The following is a 12,921-nucleotide window of genomic DNA, read 5'->3' as shown; positions in this document are numbered from 1 at the left end:
TGCATCACAGATTATCTTGTCATCATGGCAGAATGCTCACTAATGCAGATTGAACTGACCAAGGGCTGTGCTACAGAACATACCAAATCTCAATGCTGAAATTTAGTGCTATTCCCCTTTAAAGATAACAAACTGCAAACACCTTTACTTTACGTGTTGTTGTTTTTTCAAACTGGGATATCGCTAGTGTTATTTTTTGGAACGGGGGCGTGTAACATGTACTGTATGTGACCTTATCCTCATGGGCTTTCAGAGGAGGGTGGCATGGTCTAGGTCTATGTTGTCCATGCTAGCCAAAATAGCCTTCTGGTCCTCCTGGGGTGAGCGGCGGTACAGCAGAGCAGAAAAGCGAGTGTATGGGTCATGGAGGATGGGCCGTTTCTTCTTCTTGCGGAGGTAGAGAGCTTCTTCGGGCTGGAGTACCTGAGAGGTGTAGGCCTGCTGGGTCTGAGAGGTGGAGACACCTAGAGGAGGGGACATTAAAGGGTGGGTCACTGCCACCAGCACTTATGGTGGAGATGTTTACAGGTACTTCTATATTGTGGTGCCATTGACATCACTTACCCACATGAAGCTCAATATGGATTGCAATTACTTTACTGAGGTAAGGATACAGACAAAGACTGAAGTATGAAGTGTGTTTTATATCAATTAAAATAGTCTGTCAGCAGATGTACAGTAAGGATGCTACTTTTAATAATAATACATGAATAAATAACAAAAGCTCCAAAGCTTTCAATATTTTTTTTCATGTTATGACATCACTAGACACCAAATGAAAGTAACACAAGTGTCATTTCTTTTCAAAATGTATATATACTTATAAAGTCATATCCTGGAACTTTATTATTATGCAAATGTAAGTCATGAACAAGGAAGGGTTTCTTGTTTTAAAATAAGTTGATTTATTATGAAAAAGACATTTCCATACGTTGGTGCCTAAAAGGACACCGTAGCCTAGATCAATCATAACTGATAATGTTATAATTATATAACCCTCTCTAACAGGAGGAGTGTTTGTCTGTGTTATAGCTGTGGGCTGCTAACATCTTGTTTTGGGTAATTATTGTGCAGATTTGGTGTCAGATTAGATCTTTCATTACACATTAACACATTTTGGAGCCTTGTCCCTGTAACCCTGCGCAGGATAATCACCATATCCCATGTCTTCTCTTATCTTCTGCTCATTTTAACAGCATATGTCACCTTAGCACATACAGATACTGCTGCTGCATGTCTTGATGCTGTAAACCCAGCACTAAACTCTAAATAAAGTATGAAACTAAAGTTCAGTTGTGTGTGCTAATGTTTGCATCTGTGAATGTAGTGTACTATGTTGTTTTAGTGTGTACCCATGTATAGGTTCACTTTGTCAGACCCTGTATATTTCACAACATGTTTTGTGAGCTTTTGTTTGGATGGATACATGCATTAGCTGCATTATGGGAATTGTAGTATCCATTGTTTTAGACACTTTGAGTCTGTTTTGAATTTGTCTCTCATAATTCCTCAAATTTTATGGGAGCACACTACTAAATAGAGTTAAAGTCCGTGTAAAGTAAGAATAAATGTGTTCTGACTTTGACATAGCCTACCACAGAAAAGTGTGTTGTTAACCACCCTGCCAAATTTGAATGATTAAAAAAATCGCCAAATATATGAAATTAGGCTTCAAAGTTGTGTAAAAATCAGCCTCTTTCTCTGCTATCAATCAAAGTCACCACCTCTACCAGAAACATGGACGCTAGGTCCAAGAGCTTTCTGCTGCTAATTTGGCTACTAGCTCAGCAGCTAACTCGGCGGCTAGCTCAGCTGCTAGCTCGGCGGCTAATTCAGATAACTGGCTAACTGTAGACTGTAGTAGTAGTAGTGTGTGCTGAATGTATTTATACCTCTACAGCAGCAGGGGCGGGTTTATGCTAATCACCACCGTGATTTTCAGACCCGCCCACTAAATCCTGAACACAGAAATGTTGAAACACAGTTTGTGAAGCCTAGCTCCACAATTCAAATGTAAATGGTTGAAATGCTTTTGACACAGTTTTTAGAAATACATTTATGACCTATTTAATGTGTTCATAAGAAAATGTCTGAACTTTACACAGTCTTTAAAGATTCCTTCTGGTTTTCTCCTCCATGCATAATAACTATTGTGTGAAAACTAAAAGATTACAGTACATGACTGACTGTCGTTCATGTACAGTGTAGCCTGCGTCACTTATGTCTATTGACAAGAGGAAAAATGTTCATTGCCTAAACCAATCCATAGCAGACACTAATGAGAAGAAAATAAAACGTAATTTTCCCTGTGTGAAAGCAGACAGGAATAGCATTCACACCTGCTTTCTTTCTGGTCTTGGAGTTATTGTTGTTCATCATCATCTTCTTGGCCTTTTTAATACGTTGGTATCTCAGTGCATCAATCCTCTCAGACCCTGAAAGGGCACTCGGCGCACCTCGACGTTTTCTGGATAAAGAACAGAGAGAGGGAAAGACGGGTAACTCCAGGCCAAACATAGTCAGTGGACTGTGTTTCTGCACTACGGAGCGCCACAAAAATCAGAAACCCACACAATCTCAAAACAGCACGGCTCGTGCTAAAGCAAGAGGTGCTGCACATTGCCACAGGATCAATGTGAGACACCTAAAGAGTTGTATTCTGAAATTTTTCACAGGTTTGATGAGCAATGGGAGAAGTTCTACTCTTACCATAACCTTGTACATTGTCTGGTTTTAGTAAGCAGAATGTGTATGTTAGTAATGATTATGTTCATAAATCCATATGGTTTAAGAAATTGTGCACCTTCAAATGTCAATGCCCTTCAGGGACATCTATTTTGCTCAAATTGATCCAAACAATCTTTATCCAAAGAAAAGCAAAGTAACACACAACTGCTGAAACCGCCAGTTCACCTCATGGTGTAGATTAGGACAATGAGTAAAGTTTAGAGAAATACAACATTTAAAAAGACTTGCACTGTTGGTTTCAGAGGAAAATTCTCCATAAATGAGGACTACTTTGAACAAAATATAAAGACAATTGGTGGCATGTTTGCAGATTGGATGTTTCTTTTAAAAATGAATCTATCCCGCTCTGAAAATAACAGTTGCAAATGTTTCTTTGGTGTGAAGTGTATATTTCTCAGCTGCTCATGATGGCATCTACAGACCTCCCTCCCTCCCTCCATGGAGGCGCACATGACTTGGCAGCCAACAGATTTCTGCCACAAACACACACTTGGTTGTCTCAAGGCACAGAAAACAATTAGCATTACAGAGAGGCCATCTTCCCACCGTGGCTGCAGAGAGAAACCGAAGGACGTTAGTAGAGGGGGAGAATCACAGCTGAGCAACAAAGCATCATCAATATGTATTCATAGACATGGATACTGTCTACAATGGGCTTCACCATGCTGACAGGGGGAGAGATGGCGGGAGGGGAAAATGACTACTCGGGAACAGTCACATAATGAAAAATAAGCCAAAGAAAAGCGAAGCACTAGGACAACAAATGTAACAATAATTTATCCATATAATTGTTTCTTTTTTGAAACGGAAGAGCAATATTTAGCGATGGCATGCATGGCAGTTTGCACATGGAACACGACTTTAAAGGGGAATACATTCAAAAGCTCTTCATCGGGCAGTTCGCTCAAACTTAAGGGAGTCCTCAACCCCCGTGTGTGCCCCCCTTGCAAGCTCTTGCCAAAATCTTTGTTCCTTAGGGTAAAAAGAAGTGTGTAAGCTGTTTTTGGCGTGACACTTGATTCACATGGCAGTGAGAACTGTTCTGCAGTCCAAACTTACAAGTGCAATTGTGTATTTAAAAAGTAGATGGTTTGATTCATGCTCTATACAGATGCTTTATACAGGATATTAAGGCCATGTGTCCACCAGGAATCTGTTTTGAGTTACTCAAAGCTAAAGAGACGCTTGCGGGAAAGTGCCGGTCATGGTTCCTGCTACCGCTCTGTGCCTGTTCAAAACCTGGAAGGTACCTGGTGCATATTTATTTAAGGAAAATTTATTTTTTAACTTCTCGAAATTGGTCCTCTGAGAAATTAACACATGCTAAGCTTTCAAAGCTGCCAGGAACATGCAACGGTATTTCTACGGAACAGCTGATGCAAAAAAAGAGCTGTGAATGATGGCTCCCAGTGGACACACAGCTTAAGGTGACGTCATAACGCCAATCTTACAAAATATTTCTTGGAGATTGGGGTCCAAAATATTTTCAATTGGTGTCATACAATATAAGCATCTGTAAAATATAAATGGCTGAATGTGTCACGCTTGAGGAGAATGCTAAGAGGGTTATTACGAAGTGATCTTCTGAGAATGATAACATAAGTCAACATAGATATAACTAACTAATAACTAAAGGGTATGCCGCACTGTGTAATAATCTATGAACTATAAAACAACACAAGAGAAAAGTAACTGGTGATCACACCTGTTGGGTAAGCATATTTGCTTTTTATAATGAAAAAGTTAAGTCCATGTAAATCCAGTTCTATGAATATGTGTGTGGCCAATGGACTTTACTATTGGTTGTTCTTTGAGAAAGGAAAGAAAGAGGTGAGGCAATGCCTTTTACTATTTGCCTTATTCTTTGTTGACCACTGGCCAGAGGCCAGAGGTAAGAAGAGGCTGGTCCACCAAATGCCTCCTAGGTTCCGACTGAGAGTGAGAAGAAGACTGGACACTTGTTTTAAATCTTGCGTCTCCATCAGTGACGAAGATTGGCATATTGAAGAGTGCTCACTGCCCATGCTCCTTGAGCATCAAAAGGCTCACCAAAGTATAGCACACAGGCAATTAGTTTGATTGTCAGGCCTTAATCATGCATTTGCCAGGCGTTAAGCAGTCAGCAGTGCATTTCTTTCCTTCCTGGCACAGTGAAAAATTGGGAAACTGTGACCCACTTGGCATATAGCTTGTAGGTGAGGCTGGCGGTAGCATTCCAAGAGTGATGGAGATGGATTCATCGCCTGGGAGATCCTTGAGTGGTTTGTAATAAGTCAAAGAGGATCTTGCTCAAACTAAGACATCATGAACTGCAGCAGATGCAAAAGGAGTGTCCGTCTTGAGCCAACAAGAGGTGCAGCCGATGGCGAAGGTCTTGAGCCTGATATCTTGAAATTATGCAGGATTGAGGCAGTCATTTTTTATGAGGTGTGCTTTGCATTGATTCAAGGTAAACTGAGTGACACAAACACTGGTCGTCCCACTTAATTATAGCTTGCTACTACCTAACTGAGTGTCAAGTCCATTTATCTGTCTCAGGGTGCTAAGGCAGAACCTCATTAGGATAAATCAATAGAGAAGTTTCTAAAGGGCTGAGCATTCATGAAGCATTAACCTACCTATCATTTAATGTAAGGAAGATGTCAAAGAGTTGTTCTATAGACTAAATGTATTTATGCGTTGATATGTCTGAAGCTTGTAACCATTCAGTTGCAGCATATTCTGGTTCTTGGCCACGCACTGATATGTTCTTTGGCTTTTGCACCAAATGCTACACTGACATCTATTGTACAGCAATAGGTGACATTATTGAACTCATATTTTAGAACAGTGAACCAAGTGACAAATACATTTTGTAACTGGTTTGAGGCTGTTGTGTAATTTCTATGTAAACCTGAGGTAGTTTTACCTGTGGTGTGGTATTCCTAAAAACAGATAAGAAAGTTGAACATGAATGTGGTCAGTTAGCAAACCACTCAAGCATGAAGTCATGTTGGTGATACATCTCTGACCTTATCTATTAGCTAACAGATGGCATATGCATATCAGTCAGAATGCATACTGTACTGAAGACTGCAGAACTCAAAATGCATAGCCACTTTGAGAAAAAAGGAAAAAGTAAAGAACTGAAATGCACTACACGGTTGACTGAAATCAAACAAAGACTCAAAGTCTTGTATTCCCCTTTAAAGGACGAGGTGATCAAAAAAGTCCCACCTGCTAACCCCCCCCTTTCAGACATGGATCCAACCCTTACCTATTGCGGTGTAGAGGACCTGGTCACAACAACGCTGCCCAGATAGCTGAGATCAATCAAAAACAAAGCAGGTAAGACTCCAGGAGCCATCAAGAACCACCATACTGCCCTTAATTCATAATGATGGAGACATTGCAGTACATGAGAAGCGGACAGGCCCTGTGACACACTTTGCCCAACAACCTTCCCTTGGTAGTCAGACCTGGGGGTGTCCTTGGGGCAATTAAAAGGGGTTGGGGAGAAGAGGGTTACAGAAAGGGAAGGGGAAGTAGGTCAGGAAAAGATCTGAAAGGGTGGAAGGTAGGGGAGAATTGGTTATGCAGTCAGGTTACTAAGGCCGAGGATGGGCCGCAGGGCCTGCCAAGATGAACTCCTCTTAAAGCATCCCTCTGCATGATAAAGCCATCTTCAAACGCTTGGAGCTAGACATAACAATGGGTGTTTGTTTTGTCTGGGGAATCAATTGGATGAAAATTATGGGATTCCTCCTGTTAGGTGAAAGCAGGGCAACGCATGATACAGATGGAAAAACAGGGATCCTGTATTGATGTCTGCCGATTCCCAGGCTTTTGGGGGCTTGAGCCAAACATATTATACATTTGCACTGGCAATAGTATTTTTCATCAATGATGGACTGTAGCCCCAAAAGGTCTGAAATTTAATCTGTGAAGCAAATGCATATTGTAGTCAATTTGCCAATAATTTCCTTCATAAACATTATTCTTCATTTCATTGGGAAATGCAATCTATTTTTCAAGGTGATCATTTTGGAACAATGCTTCACAGATTCAGTGGATGAGTACCTCTAATTGGATGTCTGACATGAAAAGCAGCATTGACTGGACTGAAACTAAACTGAACATTTCCAGAACTTATTAAATTAATCATTACAAAATAGTATTCCTTTGACGACAGTTTTCTTTTCATCTTTCACAAAATGTGTTACCAAATTAAAAACAGCACAAACTAAACTATAAATCTAGAAATTAATTTGGCACAAAGATGACTTTAAAAATTAATGAATAGTAGACAGCACTTCAGTAACCAAAATGTCAGAGCAAATTGATACATTAAAGCATTATGGGTTGGGGCAGATGACTCAAATGGTATCCCTCTCTGCATGCCTAATGCACCTACCCTGAAGCTGACAACTGGGATGGAGAGGGCTCAGATGGAAGGATCCCCTCCTCAGTCCTCCTCTGAGATGGCATCTGCCCAAATATGTTGCTGCTTTCCATGGGGGGTGATGGGGACTGGGAAGCTGGATAGCTGGTTGCAGAGGTGGCAAAGGCCATGTGGGAACGGTAGCTGGGACTTGCTCTCCTGCTACCCTGGCCTTGGGCAGGTGAGGAGGAGGGGGAAGATCTCCTTGAGAAGCTGGCTGTGGAAGGAGGGAGGAGGGTAATCTCAGACATCTGTGGGGGTATGGGAGGTTGGATAATCCCGGGACGCGGCCTGGGACGTACTACAATCTCTGGGGAGCCCTCGTGAGAACTAAGGGGGCTTTGGGTGAGGGGTGAGAGTCGAGAGGGCTGGAGAACCACCTGATGCATGCCAGAATCCATCCTACGAGCCTGTCTGGGACTGAAACGAGGGGGGGTTTCAAACCATCGTGTGTCCAGGCTACTGAATGTGCTAGGGACAATGTGGGCCATTGGATCGGTGTAAGGCAAAACCGGCACACCTATACCGTGGCTTCTGTGTCTTAGCTGCCCTAAATGCGCCTCTTGCATAGCTAAATGCTTGGCTGGGGAGCCATGAGGCTTGGCCTTGCTGGGAGACCTGCTTGAGTGGCTCTTTGGGGCCTCCAGTGGCAGGACAGCAGGGTAAGTAGGCATTGGGAGGGAAGAGGGCTGGAAAGCACTAAGGGGAAGAACATGAGGCGGGGGAGGATAGGGGGAGTCGTGGCGGAGGTGCAAAGGGTGATGTGGCGGAAAAATGAATTGGGGCCCCTCTAGACCTGCAAAGGTGAAATCCAGTCCCTGCCAAATCTCCGGGGAACGAGAGGAAGAGGTGAGTGTCAGAGGAAGGGGAAAGCCAGAGACAGCATATTGTGGAAAATCACCCTCCCCTATTTCTTCAGGAATCACAGGGTGACCAAAAGGACCTTCGGCAAGGTATGGAGGGGAGGACATGACAGAGCTGAGTGGGCTGGTATCAGGCATGTAAAAAGGAGGTGGGGGATCATGATCCCCAGGGTGGCCTAGATAGCCATAGAAAGCCCTGTGGTGGAGAGAGCCTCGGATCTGCCCTGTGGCCTGGAGCCGACTGCTCTCCATGATGGTCATACCTTCGAAGGGCCTCTGGAAACGAGGGCTGTAGGCTGGAGGCTGCAGGTAGGATTCCTGACTGGAGATGGGGGAAAACTGATGAGTCCGAAGGGGGGGCATAACTGGTGGCAGAGGTCTGGGATCATCGTTCTCTTCATCTGACTGTCGAAATTCAGGATAGAGGTCTGATTCTTCCACAAAGGGGAAGCCCTCAATTCGCCGTGGCTTAACAGACATTTCTGCATCAGTGGGATCTATGACAAAGCGTCCATCTGGGCCTCGGCTGATGAGTTCAATGGGTGTTGTTGCTTCAGCTTCATGCTTGGAGATGCTGTACTTCTTGCTTGTTATTGCTCTTTTGGTCTTCTTGTATAAAGACAATTCCTCCTTCTTCCCTGGACTTGGGGGTGGTTTCTTCCCACGCTGGTCATGACTATCTTCAGATGATTCTGATGGGGATGCCTTTGAATGAACGCTCTCTGGGCTCACCTTTCCTGAAGATGACCTATAGGGAAGAATATAGAAGATGTGAGCATTAAGTGCAGTCCTAGCATCTGCTTAGCTGGAATTTAAAAATCCAGTACAGCAAAGCAGCTCTGACGGTGCTGGTGACAAATCCTGCTACAATAAACCATAAATGATGACACAAGTCACACAAGATCATGTTATTATTATTATTTGACACAATCTTTGAATGAAACAATGGATTTCCCTATCTAAAACTTGCTTGATGACAAATTTACAAATAAAGACACATTGTCCCTTTCTAATGTAATTGATAATGTCATCTGTTATCTGAAAAAACACATTTAAAAAGCATACATGATGGTTGCCCTTCATTTATGACATCTACTTCAAAACAATATAGTGATTATGAGCCATGAGTGAACAAAAACATCCTAACAAGTATGTTAAATGATCAATTAGCACAATTAAAAATAAAGATGTGTCCTAAATAACCTATATAAATATAATATTATCCACAGTGGACTGCCATTTGGAACATCTGCCTAACTAGATAACAGTGCCACACACCTCAATTGTCTAGCCATGACCCAGCATAAACTTTTTATTTTTATTTTTATTCTGTCTTTATTCAATTAGGTAGTCACATTGAGATTAAGATCTCTTTTCCATGAGAGACCTGTAAACAAAAAACATTCTTAAGACAAGAACACAATCAGCAAGCAGAATTAACAACTACACAAGGAAAAACAAGGAATGTATAAAAATCAGTTACAAGAAGCATAATAAACATCAGATAATAAAGCTTTAAAATCTCCATGGGGAAAGTAAGAATCAGGTTTAGGGGCAGAATGCAATTTATTGCATTTTGAAAGGTGTATTGTACCAGTTCTGCCAACATTAGCAAGTACCTGAGGGATATCTATGGTTAAGTTACTGGACAGTGTACTGTAGTTACTAGATTGAAATGAGAGAAGAGACAAGAGGTAGTTTGGAAGCCTCAACAGTAGAGTTTTACAGGTGGATAACATGAGATAGGTATTACTTATTGATTGTAAGGAAGTCCAACCAACTTTGTGTTAAAGAAAAACAATGAGGAGTACAAAATTGATTAATAAAGTTTAAATCACTATGATACACAGGGTTTAACTGCTGACGTGTTGATAGGACAGCATGACAGTAGCTTACTTTGATTTTTTATTTTTGATGCAGATGAATATGAATCTTGACTTATAATCAGCTGTTTAGACAAAGTTCTAAGTATTGGTATGAATCAGCATAAGTAATATGGATGATATTTAAAGTTTTAATGACAGGATAGTCAGAGTCACTGGTGGAGGTGGTGCATTTAAAAGTAGTCTGTGATTAAAGCATGATAATTGGAAAGCATCAAAGGTATACTTAATATGAGTCAGGGCCTGGGCTGGAGAGGAGACTGGGACATATAAAATTGTATCATTTGCAAAAAATGGACATGGAAGTATTGGTTAGGAAGAATAATGTTATTTATGTATAAAACAGCAGTGGACCCAGGATATATCCCTGTGGCGACCCAGTTCTGATGGTAAGATGGCTTGACTGAGTACCATCAGCAACAACAGTCTGAATTCTCTCTGTAAGGTAAGAGTGGTACTATGCATGGCTTCATCTACATCTATAGACTAAATGCTTTTGAAGGGTTAAGAGTGCGGCAGAAAATTTGTTTTTGTCCAGGGAGGAAACAATGTTATCAATGATGATATTGTGCTATGACTTGTAAACTGAATGATTCCAGGATCCTTCGCTTTGAGAGGGAGTTTAGATATTGGATGCTAAATGTTGAGATCAGAGATATAATGAATGAATTATGCTTGAATCATGCCCGTTATAAAAGGTTTGGTTAAAACCATGTGCTAAATGTGGACATATTAAGGGGTCACTCAGATGTTGAAGGTATGGGTCAAGATTATGTGCACTAGTGTTTTGCATGCTTTTAACCCAAGTAGAGCTTTGTGAACATCTGCACTGCTTACCAAACTAAATTAAAATTTGAGGACAGAAGAAACTGAGGAATTGGGAACTTCTTGTGTTGGATAGATATTGTACTTGTCTAGTGCTGAAGCTGCAGACATATTACTAAAAAAAGACCAGTGGTTAAGAAATTATGCGTAAAAGCCTCAACCATGGACACTCTGTCATAAGTACAATCAGATACTTGTTTCATTTGTGGAGGGAGATATAACTGTGAAGAATTCTTAAAGAGATGCTGAGAGTTCCAAAATGTAGCAGAACAATCACAGGCAGAGAGAGCTGACTGACAATAATTTGATTTAGCCTTCCTATTCACACAGGTGCAAATGTTTCTTTGTTACCTAAAGGTTAACAAGTCCTCATGGATGCCACTGGGTCTAGGCTTGGACCAGGCTTTGTCTCTGTTGTGGGTGGCATTGGAGATTTGTGGGGAGAACCAAGGACTGTCTGTTTTATAAGGGACTTTAAAAGATTGTAAAAAGTTTTCCAGTGCCACAGCTGGAACGGTAATAGAGAAAGTATTATCAATGTGAAGAGAAAGACATATCATTTAAAAGTCCTGCAGATGAAAAAGTTTATCATTTCTTTTGGTAATAATTACTTTGTTACTTTTGGCAGAGGAAAGCAAAGAACAAATCATGTGCTTCTATGCCTCATTGCTATGCCACTAGCTGTGTAACTTAACCTTGACATATACTTAGCATGAAAGATGAAGTTTAAGAGAATGTAGATGCAGAGGTTTGGTGACATAAGACTACCATTGTTCTGTCAAGCAGTCACAAGGGTGCACACAAGGAGGCGGTATTACACACACACTAAATGGAGCAGTGTGAATATTTTACATATATTCAATTCATGCATAATTCTTTCACAAACAAGTAAGAAAAACCTATCAACAACAAAATAGCTTGAAACTAGTTTGTTAGAACCTCGACAGAGACCGAAAATACATTTTGTGAAGGTCATTGCTGAAAATGGCTGCATGCTTGTCTGAGTACAACTTTCACTCAATCTAAAGTGTAAACCTTTTGGAAAGTGACACATGTTCAATTGTTTTGGCTCTGTAGACCAGTACATCTAATTTGAAATATGCTCACAGTATTGGATAGTTTCCCCAACTTTTGAACAGTGTATAACAATGGCAATGACATACTTTATACTCAATATGGATATAAACACATTCAAATTAAATTCTGTGTTAGTGCCACATGTGCTATTTGATGCACTTGAATAAGTTGGGATGGTTAGGATGTAAATTGATTGCAGAACTGTCTGGAGTCAAGCCTGGGAGAAACAGATTTCTCTTCTTCTCATCACTTCATGGCCAAACAGTATATATTTAAACTAAATTCAACTTAAATTTTCACTAGGCTTGAGCAAAACTGTAGCAAAAGGGTTGAGGTAGTTGCAATGCAACGCTCTAGTATGGCAGATGGGTATAACTGACAGATGGGAACCAAGAAGCTTTGATCCAAGACACCTACAGAAAAGTGGGAATATTACCAATTAAAGTTTGGAGTGATCCCCAAATCTGTTCAAACCAGTTCAAAGATCATTCTAATCATGAAAGCTACTTCAAGGTGGCCCAATTCCAGAAACCACCTTCTTCAGTAGCTTGAGTTTTGAGAATTGTGGGTGGTATCCATATTATAACTGAAACATCCAACCCAGACTCATCACTATCAAAGAGTTCTCAAGTTCAGGCAGTGACATAGAGTAGTATAGCTAGTATCTGTGAATGTGACACTTGAAAGTACATGATATGAAACTCTATTCCCGTTCAGCAAGATATCCTGGTTAATTACTGTTACATGTCTTCTAACAGGAAGGAGGAAATGCAAACCATTTGTTTTGAAGCCACAATCACTTTATTTATTGGTAAAAATTGAAACATATAGTCAGTCCTCAGTCTGCTTGAGACTGTGCTTATAAGGACTGTGTTGTATATCAAGTATCAGGCGAGGTATCTGAGAAAATCACACCTGCTGAAAAATACTGAAATATCAAGTAGCATACAGTAAACTACAGTGATAATATAATGTAACAGAAGCACATATATCACAACCACTGTACTTGACCTGCTGCTTTTTCTGTTTTGCCACCAAAAAGACTGTTCATACACCATCGAATAATTATCAAAACCTTCAATAATTGATTTATTTTATCTCTCTG

The 12,921-nt window shown here is 40.8% G+C and overlaps 1 protein-coding gene across 1 annotated transcript in view; it reads right to left on the bottom strand.

Moving 5' to 3' along the window:
* Positions 1-249: 249 nt before the first annotated feature.
* The window catches only part of igsf9bb (immunoglobulin superfamily, member 9Bb), a 145,420-nt gene continuing 132,748 nt past the window's right edge, over positions 250-12,921 (bottom strand). The window contains exons 19-21 of the mRNA XM_053331576.1: positions 7,142-8,779; positions 2,340-2,467; positions 250-464 (exon numbers count right to left, since the gene is read on the bottom strand). Coding sequence (XP_053187551.1) covers positions 250-464; positions 2,340-2,467; positions 7,142-8,779 — 1,981 coding nt within the window. The remainder of the gene's footprint in view (positions 465-2,339; positions 2,468-7,141; positions 8,780-12,921) is intronic.

Source organism: Scomber japonicus, chromosome 13 (assembly GCF_027409825.1).
Source record: "Scomber japonicus isolate fScoJap1 chromosome 13, fScoJap1.pri, whole genome shotgun sequence".
Taxonomy (NCBI): Eukaryota; Metazoa; Chordata; class Actinopteri; order Scombriformes; family Scombridae; genus Scomber; species Scomber japonicus.
The sequence above is the reverse complement of the archived record's forward strand: the minus strand, read 5'-3'. Positions and strand labels throughout refer to the sequence as shown.